The 22638-nt window shown below is 35.6% G+C and overlaps 1 protein-coding gene across 1 annotated transcript in view; it reads left to right on the top strand.

Annotated features, from left to right (window-relative positions):
* Window positions 1-22638, top strand: part of gba1 (glucosylceramidase beta 1) — a 38258-nt gene continuing 15620 nt past the window's right edge. Inside the window, exons 1-5 of the mRNA XM_061881667.1 lie at window positions 1-275; window positions 346-531; window positions 17437-17583; window positions 19490-19623; window positions 19711-19883. Of these exons, the coding sequence (XP_061737651.1) occupies window positions 203-275; window positions 346-531; window positions 17437-17583; window positions 19490-19623; window positions 19711-19883 (713 nt within the window). The 5' untranslated portion in view covers window positions 1-202. The remainder of the gene's footprint in view (window positions 276-345; window positions 532-17436; window positions 17584-19489; window positions 19624-19710; window positions 19884-22638) is intronic.

Below are 22638 nucleotides of genomic sequence, written 5' to 3'. Positions count from 1 at the left end.
TTACAGGTCACATGACTTTGCTGACCAAAACACTGCAAGCTCGCTGTAACAAACTGCTGGGAAAGACAGGTCGGGTTAATTCGGAGATTTAAATCGATTTAAATGACCAAATAATGTTGTGTGTTTGGCTTTTTTATAAGTTAAAAGTCATTTCTGGACTCACACAATAGTACGGGGGTGACCAAAGCTCGCCTGATCAAAAATGTGTCTGCCATTACTTAGTGCGGTGTTGCTCGCAGCTGCGTCTTATATCACAACAACGTCCTCCTCTTCAGGTAAAATACATTTTTTTCCTCAAATTGTTAAAAAAATAACACGTTAATCTTTCTCTTCTCCCCTCGGAAGGCAACACGTGTGTTTCCAGAAGCTTCGGCCATGACTCGGTGGTGTGTGAGTGTAATTCCACGTTCTGTGACAGCGTGGGCGCCGTGGTGCTGCCAGCGGGGGGTCACTACGCCGCCTACCTGAGCAGCAGGCAGGGCAGCCGGCTACAGGCCAGCCAAGCTCCCGTCAGACTCAACAGCACCGGGGGTGAGTCGTCCACAACTTTTAAAGGCCTACTAAAACCCACTACTACCCACCACGCAGTCTGATAGTTTATATATCAATGATGAAATATTAAAATTGCAACACATTTAGTTTACTAAAAAGGAACTTTTTTCTTGAGTGTACGCAAGACGTCACAGGTTTTTAGGAAGTAGGAGCGCTGCGCACACACACAGCTAAAAGTCGTCTGCTTTAACGGCATAATTACACAGTATTTCGGACATCTGTGTTGCTGAATCTTTTGCAATTTGTTCAATTAATAATGGAGAAGTCACAGTAGAAAGATGGAGTTGGGAAGCTTTAGCCTTTAGCCACACAAACACACGGTGATTCCTTGTTTAAAATTCCTGGAAGGTGAAAATTTTCCTATGGATCCCTACCGAATGTCAACCAGCAGGTTTTGGTGAAAAAATTGTGGTTAAAAAGTCGCCACTTACCGGATATCAGCTGAGCTTGTGAAGTGAATTATATTTATATAGCGCTTTTTCTCTAGTGACTCAAAGCGCTTTACATAGTGAAACCCTATATCCAATTTTTACATTTTAAACCAGTGTGGGTGTCACTGGGAGCAGGTGGGTAAAGTGTCTTGCCCAAGGACACAACGGCAGGGACTAGGATGGCGGAAGCGGGGATCGAACCTGCAAACCTTAAGTCGCTGGCACGGCCGCTCTACCAACTGAGCTATCAATCAATCAAGCAATCAATCAATCAATGTTTATTTATATAGCCCCAAATCACAAATGTCTCAAAGGACTGCACAAATCATTACGACTACAACATCCTCGGAAGAACCCACAACCTATACCGTCCATAAAGCTGCCGTCGACTCCCCTGAGACACCTCCGACTATCAGGTACTATTAAAACTCACTAAAACACTAGCAACACAGTAGAAAGATAAGGGATTTCCCAGAATTATCCCAGTAAATGTCTCTAAAAACATCGTAATCCGCCCCAATGCAATCGCATTTTTTTTTCTTTTTTTCCTAGTCCGTCGCTATCAATATCCTCAAACGCATATCTTTCATCCTCGCTCAAATTAATGGGGAAATTGTCGTTTTCCCGGTCCGAATAGCACTTTTTGTTGGATGCTCCCATTAAATACAATGTGAATATGTGACTGTCACGCCTGTAAGTTATGTTTTGGTTTTGGTCATGCTATGTTTAGTTTTTGGACATTCAGTCACGTTTTTCACTTCCTGGTTTTGCTTGTTTCCATGCCAACGCATTAGTTATAAATAAATGGGTTGTACTTGTATAGCGCTTTTCTACCTTCAAGGTACTCAAAGCGCTTTGACACTACTTCCACATTTACCCATTCACACACACATTCACACACTGATGGAGGGAGCTGCCATGCAAGGCGCCAACCAGCACCCATCAGGAGCAAGGGTGAAGTGTCTTGCTCAGGACACAACGGACGTGACGAGGTTGGTACTAGGTGGGGGATTTGAACTAGGGACCCTCGGGTTGCGCACGGCCACTCTTCCACTGCGCCACGCCATGTTTTTTATTTATACTCAAAATACAATAAATAAGGCAAAACAAAAAGCGCGCTCGATGGCGGATAATAATTTATACTGAAACTTAGAACAAAAACAGCATAATGGCATGAAAATATACAAACAAAACAAAACTAGCACTGTGGCATAAATACACAAACTTACACGGCACGGAACTGTAGACGAGGGCCTGAAGGTTGGAACAGCATGGGTAGGGTGCGTGCGAGTGGACTAGAAAAAAAAATGCGATTGCATTGGGACGGATTCCGATCTTTTTAGAGACATTTACTAGGATAATTCTGGGAAATATAGTTCCCACCTTGTCACGCCCCTGCCCTCAGTCCCACACCTGTTCCTGATTATCACAGCCAGTATTTAAGTAATTTTCTTTCTGTTCATCATTCTGGGATATTCACACTCACACGCACCCTACCCATGCTTTTCCAACCTTCACGCCCTCGTCCACAGTTCCATGCCGTTGATGTCTCCTCACATCCTCACATTGTTTTTAATGGGAGCCTCCAACAATTTGAGCTATTCGGACCGAGAAAACGACAATTTCCCCATTAATTTGATCGAGGATGAAAGATTCGTCTTTGAGGTTATTAATGGCAGCAGACTAGAAAAAAATAAATAAAAAAATCTAGTTAAAAAACAAAAAACATGATTGCATTGGGACAGATTCAGATGTTTTTAGACACATTTACTAGGATAATTCTGGGAAATCCCTTATCTTTCTATTGTGTTGCTAGTGTTTTAGTGAGTTTAATAGTACCTGATAGTCGGAAGGGTGTGTCCACGGGTGTTGTTGACGCCAGTGTCTGATGGAAGTCGACGGCAGCTGTATGGATGGCACAAGCTCAGCTGATCTCCGGTAAGTGGCGACTTTTTACCACAATTTTCTAACCGAAAACTGCTGGTTGACATGTGGTCGGGATCCATGTTCACTTGACCGCTCTGATCCATAGGAAAGCTTCACCGCCGGGAATTCTAAACAACGAATCACCGTGTGTTTGTGTGGCTAAAGGCTAAAAGCTTCCCAACTCCATCTTTCTACTTGGACTTCTCCATTATTAATTGAACAAATTGCAAAAGATTCAGCAACACAGATGTCCAGAATACTGTGTAATTATGCTGTTAAAGCAGACGACTTTTAGCTGTGTGTGTGCGCAGCGCTAATATTTCCTTACAGTCCGTGACGTCACGCGTAGTTTCTTGTTGAAAACGTCGCGGAATGTTGACACGTATGACGCGTGCGCGTGACGTCTCGGGTTGGAGGGGACATATTAGCCAGCACCACATGGCTAAAAGTCGTCTCTTTTCATCGCGCAATTACACAGTATTCTGGACATCTGTGTTGCTGAATCTTTTTATAATTTGTTCAATTAATATTGGAGAAGTCAAAGTAGAAAGATGGAGGTGGGAAGCTTTAGCCTTTAGCCACACAAACACACGGTGTTTCCTTGTTTCAAATTCCCGGAGGTGAAGCTTTACTATGGATCAGAGCGGTCAAGCGAACATGGATCCCGACCACTTGTCAACCGGCAGGCTTCGGTGAGAAAATTGTGGTAAAAAGTCGCCTCTTACCGGAGATCTGCGGAGCTTGCACCGTCCATGCAGCTGCCGTGACTTCCCTCAGACACTGGCGTCAACACACCCGTGGACACACCCCTCCGACTATCAGGTATTATTTAACTCACTAAAACACTAGCGACACAATAGAAAGATAAGGGATTTCCCAGAAATATCCTAGTAAATGTGTCTAAAAACATCTGAATCGCTCCCAATGCAATCGCCTTTTTTTAATTTATTTTATTTTATTTATTTATTTTGTAGTCCTTCGCTATCAATATCCTCAGCCACGAATCTTAATTAATGGGGAAATTGTCGTTTTCTCGGTCCGAATAGCTCTTGCTGCTGGAGGCTCCCATTATAAACAATGTGAATATGTGAGGAGCCCTCACACAGGTGACGTCATCGTCTGCTACTTCCGGTACAGGCAAGGCTTTTCTCTTAGCACCGAAAGTTTCGAACTTTATCGTCGATGTTCTCTACTAAATCCTTTCAGCAAAAATATGGCAATATCGCGAATTGATCAAGTATGACACATAGAATGGACCTGCTATCCCCGTTTAAATAAGAAAATCTCATTTCAGTAGGCATTTAATTATTGACCTAAAGAAGGCTCGACTTATTTCACATCAAAATGTCCACTTTAAAAGATATTTTTGGGGAAAATATTATGTATTTTGTGTGTATAGCTCGGTTGGTAGAGTGGCCGTGCCAGCAACTTGAGGGTTGCAGGTTCGATTCCCGCTTCCGCCATCATAGTCACTGCCGTTGTGTCCTTGGGCAAGACACTTTACCCACCTGCTCCCAGTGCCACCCACACTGCTTTAAATGTAACTTAGATATTGGGTTTCACTATGTAAAGCACTTTGAGTCACTAGAGAAAAGCGCTATATAAATATAAAAAAAAGAAAGGGAAAAAAATCATGCAAGCTGTTTTTTTTCTTTAAAACGTATTGCTCAAAGAATAATAATGAATCAAAATCAAAGCTGTTATGAATTATTGACCTAAAGAAGGCTTGACTTATTTCACATCAAAATTTCCACTTTAAAATTCATTTTTTAGGGAAAATATTACGTATTTTCTGTGTTTGCCACATAAAAATCATGCAAGCTGTTTTTTTTTCTCTAAAACGTATTGCTCAAAGAATAATAATGAATCAAAATCAATGCTGTTATGAATTATTGATCAAAATTGGTAGCGGGAACACAGAAGGTTCTCAGTCATAAAAAAAAATAAGAGTTAGACATACATACATTTTTGTATTAAACACTTAAATCTGGAGATCAACTTCAGGTCTACTTGTCAATATAAAATTATTGATTTTTTTAATGTTATTAGCTTTTTGCCCTGCTGGACAATGAAGCTAGGGAGAGGGAAGTCTGGGTTTTTGTGCTTAGGCTGCTGCCCCCGCGACCCGGAAGACGATGGATGGAGGGGCTTTTTGTCAAAACCCTGTTTTTTATGACAAAACCAAAAAATATGGTACATTTCTCCCCAAAACTGTTAAAAATGGACGATTTGATGTGAAGTAATTGGAGCCTGATACAGGTCAATAATTCATAACATTTCATTATTTTATTTGAGCAATGACAGTTTAAAAAAAAACAAAACACACAAATTATTGGGGATCTATAACGGCCGCACTAATATAAGTGTTAGAAATAAGTGACATATTTTTAGTTGTTGTTTTTTTTCAACTTTCAACACAAGTTTCCTGAGCAGGTTGTCCAAAGTGGAGCCTCCGGGGCCATTTGCGGCCCAAACCTCATTTTTTAATGGCCTGTGGCACATTTAAAAAATATTGGAAAAAAAAAAGCTTAAAAAAGTGGAATAAAAGAGAAAAACTAGTGAAAATGTAACAAGAAAAAGTTGCCATATTGACACTTATAACACAAAGCTTCAAAACCACAAAATATGCTACATTTTCCCCAAAAATGTTCAGAGTGGAAGATTCGATGTGATGTAATTGGAGCCTGAAACAGGTCAATAATTCATAATAACATTGATTTTGATTCATTATTTTTCTTGAGCAATGACAGTTTAAAAAAAAAAAAAAAAACACAAAAATGATTGGCGATCCACTCTTCAGTCACAAATTTATTTTTTTTAATTTATTTTTACTTTCAACACAAGTCTCTTGCGTAGGATGTCCTAAGTGTGGCTCCAGGGCTTTTTGCGGCTCACACCTAATTTTTTAACGGCCTGTGACACATTTAAAAAATATCATTTAAAAAAAAAAAAAAACTTTAAATAGTGTAATAAAAGAGATAACGGGTGAAATGTAATGAAAAAAAGTTGCAATATTTACATTAATAACGCAAAGCTGCAAAACATTGGCAAAACCACAAAATATGCTACATTTTCTCCCAAAAGTGTTCAAAGTGGAAGATTTAATTTGAAGTATTTTAAAAATATCAATGAAATAATAAAAATTAAAAGTGGAATAAAAGAGAAAACGGGTGAAATGTAATGAAAAAAAGTTGCAATATTTACATTAACGCAAAGCTGCAAAACATTGGCAAAACCACAAAATATGCTACATTTTCCCCCAAAAGTGTTTAAAGTGGAAGATTTAATGTGGAGTATTTTAAAAAATATCAATGAAAATAAAAACTAAAAATAAAAAGTGGAATAATAGAGAAAACGGGTGAAATGTAATGAGAAAAAGTTGCAATATTTACATTTATATGGCAAAGCTGCAAAACCACAAAATATGCTACATTTTCCCCCAAAAGTGTTCAAAGTGGAAGATTTAATGTGAAGTAATTGGAGCCTGAAACATGTCAATAATTCATAACATTTATTATTTTACTTGAGCAATGACAGTTTAAAAAAAAAATAATAATAATAATAATTGGGGATACAAAACAGCCCCTCTCTTAAGTCATCCATTTGTATTTTCTTTTAACTTTCAACACAAGTTTCCTGAGCAGTTTGTCCAAAGTGGGGCCTCCAGGGCCATTTGCGGCCCAAACCTCATTTTTTAATGGCCTGTGGCACATTTAAAAAAAAAAAAAGCATAAAAAAGTGTAATAAAAGAGAAAACTAGTGAAAATGTAACAAGAAAAAGTTGCCGTATTGACACTAATAACGCAAAGCTTCAAAACCACAAAATATGCTACATTTTCCCCAAAAGTGTTCAAAGTGGAAGATTCGATGTGAAGTAATTGGAGTCTGATGCAGGTCAATATTGCATAACATTGATTTTTATTCATTATTTTTCTGGAGCAATGACAGTTTAAAAAAAAACCCCAACACAAATTATTGGGGATCCAAAACGGCCCCACTCTTCTGTCATAAATTTTTTGTTGTTTTTTTTTTTTTTACTTTCAACACAAGTCTCTTGAGTAGGATGTCCTAAGTGTGGGTCCAGGGCCATTTGCGGCTCACCTAATTTTTTAACGGCCTGTGACACATTTTAAAAATATTGAAAAAAAAAAAAAAAAAAAAAAAACTTAAAGAAGTGGAATAAGAGAGATAACGGGTGAAATGTAATGAGAAAAAGTTGCAATATTTACATTAATAACGCAAAGCTGCAAAACAAAATATGCTACATTTTCTCCCAAAAGTGTTCAAAGTGGAAGATTTAATTTGAAGTATTTTAAAAGTATCAATAATAAAAAAAAAGTGGAATAAAAGAGAAAACGGGTGAAATGTAATGAGAAAAAGTTGCAATATTTACATTAATAATGCAAAGCTGCAAAACATTGGAAAAAAACACATTTGCTACATTTTCCCCCAAAAGTGTTTAAAGTGGAAGATTTAATGTGGAGTATTTTAAAAATCCATCCATCCATCCATTTCCTACCGCTTATTCCCTTTCGGGGTCGCGGGGGCGCTGGCGCCTATCTCAGCTACAATCGGGCGGAAGGCGGGGTACACCCTGGACAAGTTGCCACCTCATCGCAGGGCCAACACAGATAGACACACAACATTCACACTCACATTCACACACTAGGGCCAATTTAGTGTTGCCAATCAACCTATCCCCAGGTGCATGTCTTTGGAAGTGGGAGGAAGCCGGAGTACCCGGAGGGAACCCACGCATTCACGGGGAGAACATGCAAACTCCACACAGAAAGATCCCGAGCCTGGATTTGAACCCAGGACTGCAGGACCTTCGTATTGTGAGGCAGACGCACTAACCCCTCTGCCACCGTGAAGCCCTATTTTAAAAATATCAATGAAAATAAAAACTAAAAATAAAAAGTGGAATAATAGAGAAAACGTGTGAAATGTAATGAGAAAAAGTTGCAATATTTACATTTATATCACAAAGCTGCAAAACCACAAAATATGCTACATTTTCCCCCAAAAGTGTTCAAAGTGGAAGATTTAATGTGAAGTAATTGGAGCCTGAAACATGTCAATAATTCATAACATTTATTGTTTTACTTGAGCAATGACAGTAAAAAAAAAATAAATAAATAAATAATTATTGGGGATACAAAACAGCCCCACTCTTAAGTCATCCATTTGTATTTTCTTTTAACTTTCAACACAAGTTTCCTGAGCAGGTTGTCCAAAGTGGAGCCTCCGGGGCCATTTGCGGCCCAAACCTCATTTTTTAATGGCCTGTGGCACATTTAAAAAATATTGGGAAAAAAAAAAGCATAAAAAAGTGGAATAAAAGAGAAAACTAGTGAAAATGTAACAAGAAAAAGTTGCCATATTGACACTAATAACGCAAAGCTTCAAAACCACAAAATATGCTCCATTTTCCCCAAAAGTGTTCAAAGTGGAAGATTTAATTTGAAGTATTTTAAAAACATCAATAATAAAAAAAAAAAGTGGAATAAAAGAGAAAACGGGTGAAATGTAATGAGAAAAAGTTGCAATATTTACATTAATAATGCAAAGCTGCAAAACATTGGAAAAAAACACAAACTATGCTACATTTTCCCCCAAAAGTGTTTAAAGTGGAAGATTTAATGTGGAGTATTTTAAAAATATCAATGAAAATAAAAACTAAAAATAAAAAGTGGAATAATAGAGAAAACGGGTGAAATGTAATGAGAAAAAGTTGCAATATTTACATTTATATCGCAAAGCTGCAAAACATTGGCAAAACCACAAAATATGCTCCATTTTCCCCAAAAGTGTTCAAAGTGGAAGATTTAATGTGAAGTAATTGGAGTCTGATGCAGGTCAATATTGCATAACATTGATTTTTATTCATTATTTTTCTGGAGCAATGACAGTTTAAAAAAAACCAACACAAATTATTGGGGATCCAAAACGGCCCCACTCTTCTGTCATAAATTTTTTTTTTTTTTTTTTTTTACTTTCAACACAAGTCTCTTGTCTAGGATGTCGATAATGTGGCTCCAGGGCCATTTGCGGCTCACCTAATTTTTTAACGGCCTGTGACACATTTCAAAAATATCATTGAAAAAATAAAAAATAACTGAAAGTGGAATAAAAGAGAAAACGGGTGAAATGTAATGAGAAAAAGTTGCAATATTTACATTAATAACGCAAAGCTGCAAAACTACAAAATATGCTACATTTTCCCCCAAAAGTGTTCAAAGTGGAAGATTTAATGTGAAGTATTTTAAAAATATCAATGAAATAATAAAAATTAAAAGTGGAATAAAAGAGAAAACGGGTGAAATGTAATGAAAAAAAAGTTGCAATATTTACATTAACGCAAAGCTGTAAAACATTGGCAAAACCACAAAATATGCTACATTTTCTCCCAAAAGCGTTTAAAGTGGAAGATTTAATGTGAAGTATTTTAAAAATATCAATGAAATAATTAAAATTAAAAGTGAAATAAAAGAGAAAACGGGTGAAATGTAATGAAAAAAAGTTGCAATATTTACATTAACGCAAAGCTGCAAAACATTGGCAAAACCACAAAATATGCTACATTTTCTCCCAAAAGTGTTTAAAGTGGAAGATTTAATTTGAAGTATTTTAAAAATATCAATAGCAAAAAAAAAGTGGAATAAAAGAGAAAACGGGTGAAATGTAATGAGAAAAAGTTGCAATATTTACATTAATAACGCAAAGCTGCAAAACTACAAAATATGCTACATTTTCCCCCAAAAGTGTTCAAAGTGGAAGATTTAATGTGAAGTATTTTAAAAATATCAATGAAATAATAAAAATTAAAAGTGGAATAAAAGAGAAAACGGGTGAAATGTAATGAAAAAAAAGTTGCAATATTTACATTAACGCAAAGCTGCAAAACATTGGCAAAACCACAAAATATGCTACATTTTCTCCCAAAAGTGTTTAAAGTGGAAGATTTAATTTGAAGTATTTTAAAAATATCAATAGCAAAAAAAAAAGTGGAATAAAAGAGAAAACGGGTGAAATGTAATGAGAAAAAGTTGCAATATTTACATTTATATCGCAAAGCTGCAAAACATTGGCAAAACCACAAAATATGCTACATTTTCCCCCAAAAGTGTTTAAAGTGGAAGATTTAATGTGAAGTATTTTAAAAATATCAATGGAAAAAAATAAGAAGAAGAAAATAAAAAGTGGAATAAAAAAGAAAACGTGTGAAATGTAATGAGAAAAAGTTGCAATATTTACATTTATATCGCAAAGCTGCAAAACATTGGCAAAACCACAAAATATGCTACATTTTCTCCCAAAAGTGTTTAAAGTGGAAGATTTAATTTGAAGTATTTTAAAAATATCAATAATAAAAAAAAAGTGGAATAAAAGAGAAAACGGGTGAAATGTAATGAGAAAAAGTTGCAATATTTACATTAATAATGCAAAGCTGCAAAACATTGGAAAAAAACACAAAATATGCTACATTTTCCCTCAAAAGTGTTTCAAGTGGAAGATTTAATGTGGAGTATTTTAAAAATATCAATGGAAATAAAAACGAAAAATAAAAAGTGGAATAATAGAGAAAACGGGTGAAATGTAATGAGAAAAAGTTGCAATATTTACATTTATATCGCAAAGCTGCAAAACATTGGCAAAACCACAAAATATGCTACATTTTCCCCCAAAAGTGTTCAAAGTGGAAGATTTAATGTGAAGTATTTTAAAAATATCAATGGAAAAAAATAATAATAAGAAAATAAAAAGTGGAATAAAAAAGAAAACGTGTGAAATGTAATGAGAAAAGGTTGCAATATTTACATTTATATAGCAAAGCTGCAAAACATTGGCAAAACCACAAAATATGCTACATTTTCCCCCAAAAGTGTTCAAAGTGGAAGATTTAATGTGGAGTATTTTAAAAATATCAATGAAAATAAAAAATAAAAAGTGGAATAAAAGAGAAAACGGGTGAAATGTAATGAGAAAAAGTTGCAATATTTACATTAATAATGCAAAGCTGCAAAACATTGGCAAAACCACAAAATATGCTACATTTTCCCCCAAAAGTGTTTAAAGTGGAAGATTTAATGTGAAGTATTTTAAAAATATCAATGGAAAAAAATTATAAGAAGAAAATAAAAAGTGGAATAAAAAAGAAAACGTGTGAAATGTAATGAGAAAAAGTTGCAATATTTACATTAATAACGCAAAGCTGCAAAACGTTGGCAAAACCACAAAATATGCTACATTTTCCCCCAAAAGTGTTCAAAGTGGAAGATTTAATTTGAAGTATTTTAAAAATATCAATAAAAAAAAAAAGTGGAATAAAAGAGAAAACAGGTGAAATGTAATGAGAAAAAGTTGCAATATTTACATCAATAACGCAAAGCTGCAAAACCACAAAATATGCTACATTTTCCCCCAAAAGTGTTCAAAGTGGAAGATTTAATGTGAAGTAATTGGAGCCTGAAACATGTCAATAATTCATAACATTTATTATTTTACTTGAGCAATGACAGTTTAAAAAAAAAAAATAATAATAATTATTGGGGATACAAAACAGCCCCACTCTTAAGTCATCCATTTGTATTTTCTTTTAACTTTCAACACAAGTTTCCTGAGCAGGTTGTCCAAAGTGGAGCCTCCGGGGCCATTTGCGGCCCAAACCTCATTTTTTAATGGCCTGTGGCACATTTTAAAAATATCATTGAAAAAAATAATAATAACTTAAAAAAGTGGAATAAGAGAGATAACGGGTGAAATGTAATGAGACAAAGTTGCAATATTTACATCAATAACGCAAAGCTGCAAAACATTGGCAAAACCACAAAATATGCTACATTTTCCCCCAAAAGTGTTCAAAGTGGAAGATTTAATTTGAAGTATTTTAAAAATATCAGTAGTAAAAAAAAAGAGTAAACGGGTGAAATGTAATGAGAAAAAGTTGCAATATTTACATTAATAATGCAAAGCTGCAAAACATTGGAAAAAAACACAAAATATGCTACATTTTCCCCCAAAAGCGTTTAAAGTGGAAGATTTAATGTGGAGTATTTTAAAAATATCAATGAAAATAAAAACTAAAAATAAAAAGTGGAATAATAGAGAAAACGGGTGAAATGTAATGAGAAAAAGTTGCAATATTTACATCAATAACGCAAAGCTGCAAAACTACAAAATATGCTACATTTTCTCCCAAAAGTGTTCAAAGTGGAAGATTTAATGTGAAGTAATTGGAGCCTGAAACATGTCAATAATTCATAACATTTATTATTTTACTTGAGCAATGACAGTTTAAAAAAAAAAAAAAAAAAAAATTATTGGGGATACAAAACAGCCCCACTCTTAAGTCATCCATTTGTATTTTCTTTTAACTTTCAACACAAGTTTCCTGAGCAGGTTGTCCAAAGTGGAGCCTCCGGGGCCATTTGCGGCCCAAACCTCATTTTTTAATGGCCTGTGGCACATTCAAAAAAAAAAAAAAAGCATAAAAAAGTGTAATAAAAGAGAAAACTAGTGAAAATGTAACAAGAAAAAGTTGCCATATTGACACTAATAACGCGAAGCTTCAAAACCACAAAATATGCTCCATTTTCCCCAAAAGTGTTCAAAGTGAAAGATTCGATGTGAAGTAATTGGAGTCTGATGCAGGTCAATATTGCATAACATTGATTTTAATTCATTATTTTTCTTGAGCAATGACAGTTTAAAAAAAAAAACAACACAAAAATGATTGGGGATCCACTCTTCAGTCATAATTTTTTTTTTTTTTTTTTAAACTTTCAACACAAGTCTCTTGAGTAGGATGTCCTAAGTGTGGCTCCAGGGCTTTTTGCGGCTCACACCTAATTTTTTAACGGCCTGTGACACAGTTTAAAAATATCATTAAAAAAAAACAAAAAACTTTTGTGTAATAAGAGAGATAACGGGTGAAATGTAATGAGAAAAAGTTGCAATATTTACATTAATAACGCAAAGCTGCAAAACATTGGCAAAACTACAAAATATGCTACATTTTCCCCCAAAAGTGTTCAAAGTGGAAGATTTAATGTGAAGTATTTTAAAAATATCAATGAAATAATAAAAATTAAAAGTGGAATAAAAGAGAAAACGGGTGAAATGTAATGAAAAAAAGTTGCAATATTTACATCAATAACGCAAAGCTGCAAAACCACAAAATATGCTACATTTTCCCCCAAAAGTGTTCAAAGTGGAATATTTAATGTGAAGTATTTTAAAATATCAATGAAATAATGAAAATTAAAAGTGGAATAAAAGAGAAAACGGGTGAAATGTAATGAGAAAAAGTTGCAATATTTACATTAATAATGCAAAGCTGCAAAACATTGGAAAAAAACACAAAATATGCTACATTTTCCCCCAAAAGTGTTTAAAGTGGAAGATTTAATGTGGAGTATTTTAAAAATATCAATGAAAATAAAAACTAAAAATAAAAAGTGGAATAATAGAGAAAACGGGTGAAATGTAAGGAGAAAAAGTTGCAATATTTACATTTATATGGCAAAGCTGCAAAACCACAAAATATGCTACATTTTCCCCCAAAAGTGTTCAAAGTGGAAGATTTAATGTGAAGTAATTGGAGCCTGAAACATGTCAATAATTCATAACATTTATTATTTTACTTGAGCAATGACAGTTTAAAAAAAAATAAAAAATAAATATTGGGGATACAAAACAGCCCCTCTCTTAAGTCATCCATTTGTATTTTCTTTTAACTTTCAACACAAGTTTCCTGAGCAGGTTGTCCAAAGTGGGGCCTCCAGGGCCATTTGCGGCCCAAACCTCATTTTTTAATGGCCTGTGGCACATTCAAAAAAAAAAAAAAAGCATAAAAAAGTGTAATAAAAGAGAAAACTAGTGAAAATGTAACAAGAAAAAGTTGCCATATTGACACTAATAACGCAAAGCTTCAAAACCACAAAATATGCTCCATTTTCCCCAAAAGTGTTCAAAGTGGAAGATTTGATGTGAAGTAATTGGAGTCTGATGCAGGTCAATATTGCATAACATTGATTTTGATTCATTATTTTTCTGGAGCAATGACAGTTTAAAAAAAAACCAACACAAAAATGATTGGGGATCCACTCTTCAGTCATAATTTTTTTTTTTTTTTAAACTTTCAACACAAGTATCTTGAGTAAGATGTCCTAAGTGTGGGTCCAGGGCTTTTTGCGGCTCACACCTAATTTTTTAACGGCCTGTGACATATTTCAAAAATATCATTTAAAAAAACAAAAAAAACTTTAGTGTAATAAAAGAGATAACGGGTGAAATGTAATGAGAAAAAGTTGCAATATTTACATTAATAACGCAAAGCTGCAAAACATTGGCAAAACCACAAAATATGCTACATTTTCTCCCAAAAGTGTTCAAAGTGGAAGATTTAATTTTAAGTATTTTAAAAATATCAATGAAATAATAAAAATTAAAAGTGGAATAAAAGAGAAAACGGGTGAAATGTAATGAAAAAAAGTTGCAATATTTACATTAACGCAAAGCTGCAAAACCAAAAAATATGCTACATTTTCCCCCAAAAGTGTTTAAAGTGGAAGATTTAATGTGAAGTATTTTAAAAATATCAATGGAAATAAATAAGAAGAAGAAAATAAAAAGTGGAATAAAAAAGAAAATGTGTGAAATGTAATGAGAAAAAGTTGCAATATTTACATTAATAACGCAAAGCTGCAAAACATTGGCAAAACTACAAAATATGCTACATTTTCCCCCAAAAGTGTTCAAAGTGGAAGATTTAATGTGAAGTATTTCAAAAATATCAATGAAATAATAAAAATTAAAAGTGAAATAAAAGAGAAAACGGGTGAAATGTAATGAAAAAAAGTTGCAATATTTACATTAACGCAAAGCTGCAAAACATTGGAAAAAAAACACAAAATATGCTACATTTTCTCCCAAAAGTGTTCAAAGTGGAAGATTTAATGTGGAGTATTTTAAAAATATCAATAATAAAAAAAAAAAGTGGAATAAAAGAGAAAACGAGTGAAATGTAATGAGAAAAAGTTGCAATATTTACATTAATAATGCAAAGCTGCAAAACATTGGAAAAAAACACAAAATATGCTACATTTTCTCCCAAAAGTGTTTAAAGTGGAAGATTTAATGTGGAGTATTTTAAAAATATCAATGAAAATAAAAACTAAAAATAAAAAGTGGAATAATAGAGAAAACGGGTGAAATGTAATGAAAAAAAGTTGCAATATTTACATTTATATCGCAAAGCTGCAAAACATTGGCAAAACCACAAAATATGCTACATTTTCCCCCAAAAGTGTTTAAAGTGGAAGATTTAATGTGAAGTATTTTAAAAATGTCCATGGAAAAAAATAAGAAGAAAATAAAAAGTGGAATAAAAAAGAAAACGTGTGAAATGTAATGAGAAAAAGTTGCAATATTTACATTAATAACGCAAAGCTGCAAAACATTGGCAAAACCACAAAATATGCTACATCTTCTCCCAAAAGTGTTCAAAGTGGAAGATTTAATTTGAAGTATTTTAAAAACATCAATAATAAAAAAAAAGTGGAATAAAAGAGAAAACGGGTGAAATGTAATGAGAAAAAGTTGCAATATTTACATTAATAATGCAAAGCTGCAAAACATTGGAAAAAAAACACAAAATATGCTACATTTTCCCCCAAAAGTGTTTAAAGTGGAAGATTTAATGTGGAGTATTTTAAAAATATCAATGAAAATAAAAACTAAAAATAAAAAGTGGAATAATAGAGAAAACGGGTGAAATGTAATGAGAAAAAGTTGCAATATTTACATTTATATGGCAAAGCTGCAAAACCACAAAATATGCTACATTTCCCCCCAAAAGTGTTCAAAGTGGAAGATTTAATGTGAAGTAATTGGAGCCTGAAACATGTCAATAATTCATAACATTTATTATTTTACTTGAGCAATGACAGTTTAAAAAAAATTAAATAAAAAAAAAAATTGGGGATACAAAACAGCCCCTCTCTTAAGTCATCCATTTGTATTTTCTTTTAACTTTCAACACAAGTTTCCTGAGCAGGTTGTCCAAAGTGGAGCCTCCGGGGCCATTTGCGGCCCAAACCTCATTTTTTAATGGCCTGTGGCACATTTAAAAAAAAAAGCATAAAAAATTGTAATAAAAGAGAAAACTAGTGAAAATGTAACAAGAAAAAGTTGCCATATTGACACTAATAACGCGAAGCTTCAAAACCACAAAATATGCTCCATTTTCCCCAAAAGTGTTCAAAGTGGAAGATTTAATGTGAAGTAATTGGAGTCTGATGCAGGTCAATATTGCATAACATTGATTTTTTTTCATTATTTTTCTGGAGCAATGACAGTTTAAAAAAAAAACCCAACACAAATTATTGGGGATCCAAAACGGCCCCACTCTTCTGTCATAAATTTTTTGTTGTTTTTTTTTTTTTTTACTTTCAACACAAGTCTCTTGAGTAGGATGTCCTAAGTGTGGGTCCAGGGCCATTTGCGGCTCACCTAATTTTTTAACGGCCTGTGACACATTTTAAAAATATCATTGAAAAAAAAAAAAAAAAACTTAAAAAAGTGGAATAAGAGAGATAACGGGTGAAATGTAATTAGAAAAAGTTGCAATGTTTACATCAATAACGCAAAGCTGCAAAAACACAAAATATGCTACATTTTCTCCCAAAAGTGTTCAAAGTGGAAGATTTAATTTGAAGTATTTTAAAAATATCAATAATAAAAAAAAGTGGAATAAAAGAGAAAACGGGTGAAATGTAATGAGAAAAAGTTGCAATATTTACATTAATAATGCAAAGCTGCAAAACATTGGAAAAAAACACAAAATATGCTACATTTTCCCCCAAAAGTGTTTAAAGTGGAAGATTTAATGTGGAGTATTTTAAAAATATCAATGAAAATAAAAACTAAAAATAAAAAGTGGAATAATAGAGAAAACGGGTGAAATGTAACGAGAAAAAGTTCCAATATTGACAACAATAACACAATGCTGCCATGCAGGCTATTATTTTCTATAAAGCTGTCATAGTTAAAAAATAATAATGGATCAATATCAATTTGATGAATTATAGACAAATTACAGGGTTCTATTACTTCACATGAAATATTCGGATTTGAACGTTTTTTTGGGGGGGGAAATATTGCTTTTTTTGTGTGTTTGTAATATAAAAAACCAAATGGGCACAAAACAGACAGACAGACAACCAAACACACCCACATTCACACAATCATGAATGAATATGAATTATTGACTTAATCAAGGCTCCAATTACTTCACATCAAATATTCCACTCAGAATTTTTTGGGGGGGGGAAATATTGCATATGTTTTTGCCTTAAAAAACAGGGTTTGGACAAATAGGATACAAAGGATAACAATTAAAAACATTTTTTTTATATTGACAGACTTGAAGTTGATCCCGAGATTTAAGACCGTGACTGGTCACCTGTCAATCACATCTAGACTAATATTGTCTCTCATGCATGAATATTGTGTGTCTCCTCAGGCCTGAGACTGACTCTCCTTCCAGACAAGAAGTATCAGAAAATAAGAGGATTTGGTGGAGCTCTGACGGATGCAGCGGCCATAAACATCCTCTCACTTTCTGCTGGAGCACAGGACCAGCTGCTGAGACAGTACTTTTCCACTGAAGGTCTGCAATACTGTTTTGAAAATGTGTTTATTACTTCTAGATAGACTCCAGCACCCCTCACGACCCCGAAAGGGACAAGCGGTAGAAATGGATGGAATCTCATATAAAAGTAGGATAATAAACTAACTACAACTAAATTTTTTTTTACTTTGATTTGTAAAAATGGGGATGATATATGAGAATAAAGCTACTTTCTTAAAAATAAAAATGGTGGAATATCTTAAGTATAAAGTCCCAATAATGTGAGGAAAAATGTGAGACGTTTGAAAAAAAATTTAAGTAAAAAAAAAAAAATAATAGCAAGATATGAGTTGGTGAGAAAAAGAAGACAATTCTAATTGGACAATTCTAAGAATTATTAGAATAAAGTTTTACATTTGCGAGGGATGTAAAGGAATAATATTATGAAGGTACTATGTATTTTATTATAATTTTCTTCACTTATGAAAAGGAAATGTAAAAAAAAAAAAACATTTGTGTTACATTGCAAGACTGTCACAGACTAAAATAAATAGTCATAATCTTTCAAGAAAAAATATATTGACCTAATACAAGGAAAGCATCCCCCCCCCCCAAAAAAAATAATTATTCATATGAAGATAGTCATAACAAGAAAAAAATCCAATAATTCATATTTCAAAGTTGTAAAATTGTCCAATGTTTTTGATAATTGATAATGTTGTGATGTTCAAACTAATGGCAATATTACAAAAACAGAGTTTTAATTTGCAATTAAAATGGTGTGATATATTCCTACTAATCCAATAAATAAACCTTAAAATATGTCAAGAATTGTTGAATTTGAGTCAAACAATTGAGGAAAAATGTGGTTGTACTATGAGAATAAAGTTGAAATTTTCTGAAAAAAAAAAAAGAATATGAGAGTAACATTTTCTAACAGATATTGTGAGGATAAATGTGTGTGTGTGTGTGTGTGTGTGTATATATATATATATATATATATATATATATATAATCTATCTCCATCCATTTTCTACCACTTATTCCCTTTGGGGTCGCTGGTGCCTATCTCAGTAACAATCATGCGGAAGGCGGTGTACACCCTAGACAAGTCGCCAACTAGTCACAGATAGACAGACAACATTCACACACTAGGGCCAATTTAGTGTTGCCAATCAACCTATCCCCAGGTGCATGTCTTTGGAAGTGGGAGGGGCCTATCCCCAGGTGCATGTCTTTGGAGGTGGGAGGAAGCCGGAGTACCCGGAGGGAACCCACGCAGTCACGGGGAGAACATGCAAACTCTTCACAGAAAGATCCCGAGCCCGGGATTGAACCCAAACACGACAAGTTAGGTCAATACCAAAAAGTTCTATTTTGGTTTCATCTGACCACATGACATTCTCCCAATCCTCTGCTGTATCATCCATGTATCCATTTTGGTACAAACTCAACTCGTCGTGTTTGGAGGAAGAAGAATACTGAGTTGCATCCCAGGAACACCATACCTACTGTGAAGCATGGGGGTGGAAACATCATGCTTTGGGGCTGTTTTTCTGCTAAGGGGACAGGACGATTGATCCGTGTTAAGGAAAGAATGAATGGGGCCATGTATCGTGATATTTTGAGCCAAAACCTCCTTCCATCAGTGAGAGCTTTGAATGGTTGACCAAATACTTATTTTCCACCATAATTTACAAATAATTTCTTTAAAATTGTGAATTCCTGGACTTTTTTTTTCACATTCTGTCTCTCACAGTTGAAGTGTACCTATGATGAAAATTACAGACCTCTATCATCATTTAAAGTGGGAGAACTTGCAAAATCGCTGGCTGACTAAATACTTTTTTTTGCCACACTGTATATAATTGTGCTTCACTGTTGGTTCAAGTCTACCTAATATTGTGTCTGCCAAGTAAGTGTGAAGTTGTTCTGTGTTTGTCAGGTATCGGCTACAGCGTTGTACGTGTTCCAATGGCCAGCTGTGACTTTTCCACTCGTCTGTACACCTACGCTGATACAGTTGGGGACTACAACCTGGATAATTTCACACTAACCCCTGAGGATGTAAACATGAAGGTAAACACACACACACACACACACACACACACACACACAACACAACACACTATTTCCATCCCTCTTACATCTGGTGTTTGGCTTCAGATCCCTCTCCTACGTCGCGCCCAAGCCATGTCTCCAGGTCCCTTGTCTCTGCTGGCCAGTGCCTGGAGCGCCCCCGCCTGGATGAAAACAAATGGTGCACTGATTGGAAAAGGTTCTTTGAAGGGACGACCAGGCGGGAAGGAGCATAAAACCTGGGCTCAGTACTATATCAGGTAATCAGACTATTTTACAATTAGAGATCAATTATCGCCTGGGTTTTTTTATGGGCGCCAATTTTTGGCATTTTGACGTAAGGGGTGTCTTGTCCAGGGTGTACACGGCTTCCGCCCAAATGTGAAGTACATTTATAAAGCGCCTTTCTCGAGTGACTCAAAGCGCTTTGCATAGTGAAACCCAATATCTAAGTCAATCAATCAATCAATGTTTACTTATATAGCCCTAAATCACTAGTGTCTCAAAGGGCTGCACAAACCACTACCACATCCTCGGTAGGCCCACATAAGGGCAAGGAAAACTCACACCCAGTGGGACGTCGGTGACAATGATGACTATGAGAACCTTGGAGAGGAGGAAAGCAATGGATGTCGAGCGGGTCTAACATGATACTGTGAAAGTTCAATCCATAATGGATCCAACACAGTCGCGAGAGTCCAGTCCAAAGCGGATCCAACACAGCAGCGAGAGTCCCGTTCACAGCGGAGTCAGCAGGAAACCATCCCAATGTTAGTTGTATTATTAAATAGAGGTCGGTGTCTAGCGGGACCGATAATCAGCATTTCCGTTTTTTGGCGTTGAGTTGCAAAAAGTTAGCTGACATCCATTGTTTAATTTCATTAAGACACGCCTCCAGCTGACTACAATCCGGCGTGTTGGTCAGCTTTAGGGGCATGTAGAGTTGGGTGTCATCAGCATAACAGTGAAAGCTAACACCGTATTTGCGTATGATGTCACTTAGCGGCAGCATGTAGATGCTGAAGAGTGCAGGGCCAAGGACCGAACCCTGGGGAACTCCACACGTTACCTTAACGTACTCCGAGGTCACATTGTTATGGGAGACACACTGCATCCTATCAGTAAGATAAGAGTTAAACCAAGACAGGGCTAAGTCTGACATACCAATTTGTGTTTTGATATGTTCTAATAAAATATTATGATCGACAGTATCGAAAGCAGCACTAAGATCGAGGAGTGACATTTAAAGCAGTGTGGGTGGCACTGGGAGCAGGTGGGTAAAGTGTCTTGCCCAAGGACACAACGGCAGGGACTAGGATGGCGGAAGCGGGAATCAAACCTACAACCCTCAAGTTGCTGGCACGGCCACTGTACCAACCGAGCTATGCCGCTAAGATAGGCCCCAGCACCCCACGCCACCCCGAACAGGACAAGCGGTAGAAAATGGATGGATGGATGGATGGTATTGGCGTTTTTCTTTTGTCTATAACAGTGTTTTTCAACCTTTTTTGAGCCAGGACACATTTTTGGCGTTGAAAAACTGCGTAGGCACACCACCAGCAGAAATTATTAAAAAACAAAACTCAGTTGATGAAGTGAAGTGAAGGAATCATATTTATATAGCGCTTTTCTCAAGTGACTCAAAGCGCTTTACATAGTGAAACCCAATATCTAAGTGACATTTAAACCAGTGTGGGTGGCACTGGGAGCAGGTGGGTAAAGTGTCTTGCCCAAGGACACAACGGCAGGGACTAGGATGGCGGAAGCGGGAATCAAACCTACAACCCTCAAGTTGCTGGCACGGCCACTGTACCAACCGAGCTATGCCGCTAAGATAGGCCCCAGCACCCCACGCGACCCCGAACAGGACAAGCGGTAGAAAATGGATGGATGGTATTGGCGTTTTTCTTTTGTCTACAACAGTGTTTTTCAACCTTTTTTGAGCCAGGACACATTTTTGGCGTTGAAAAACTGCGTAGGCACACCACCAGCAGAAATGATTAAAAAACAAAACTCAGTTGATGAAGTGAAGTGAAGTGAATCATATTTATATAGCGCTTTTCTCAAGTGACTCAGAGCGCTTTACATAGTGAAACCCAATATCTAAGTTACATTTAAACCAGTGTGGGTGGCACTGGGAGCAGGTGGGTAAAAGTGTCTTGCCCAAGGACACAACGGCAGTGACTAGGATGGTGGAAGCGGGAATCGAACCTAGAACCCTCAAGTTGCTGGCACGGCCACTGTACCAACCGAGCTATGCCGCTAAGATAGGCCCCAGCACCCCACGCGACCCCGAACAGGACAAGCGGTAGAAAATGGATGGATGGTATTGGCGTTTTTCTTTTGTCTACAACAGTGTTTTTCAACCTTTTTTGAGCCAGGACACATTTTTGGCGTTGAAAAACTGCGTAGTCACACCATCAGCAGAAATTATTAAAAAACAAAACTCAGTTGATGAAGTGAATTGAATCATATTTATATAGCGCTTTTCTCAAGTGACCCAAAGCGCTTTACATAGTGAAACCCAATATCTGAGTGACATTTAAAGCAGTGTGGGTGGCACTGGGAGCAGGTGGGTAAAGTGTCTTGCCCAAGGACACAACGGCAGTGACTAGGATGGCGGAAGCGGGAATCGAACCTAGAACCCTCAAGTTGCTGGCACTGCCACTCTACCAACCGAACTATGCCGCCCCAGTTGATAGTAAAAAGTCTCAATTGTTGGATGTGACTTTAAACCATAACCAAACATGCATCACTATAGCTCTTGTCTCAAAGTAGGTGTACTGTCACGTCACACCTGACTTATTTGGACTTTTTTGCTCTTTTTTTGTGTGTAGTCTTCTAGTTCTTGTCTTTCGCTCCTATTTTGGTGGCTTTTTCTCTGTTTTCCTGTAGCAGTTTCATGTACTGCTTTGAGCGATATTTCCCGCATCTACTTTGTTTTTATCCTTCATCGTGGGGTCATTGTCATGTCATGTTCGGATGTACATTGTGGACGCCATCTTTGTTCCACCG

Source organism: Nerophis ophidion, linkage group LG21 (assembly GCF_033978795.1).
Source record: "Nerophis ophidion isolate RoL-2023_Sa linkage group LG21, RoL_Noph_v1.0, whole genome shotgun sequence".
In the NCBI taxonomy this organism is placed as follows: domain Eukaryota; kingdom Metazoa; phylum Chordata; class Actinopteri; order Syngnathiformes; family Syngnathidae; genus Nerophis; species Nerophis ophidion.
Note: the sequence above shows the minus strand (reverse complement) of the source record. Positions and strands in the feature narration are given on the sequence as shown.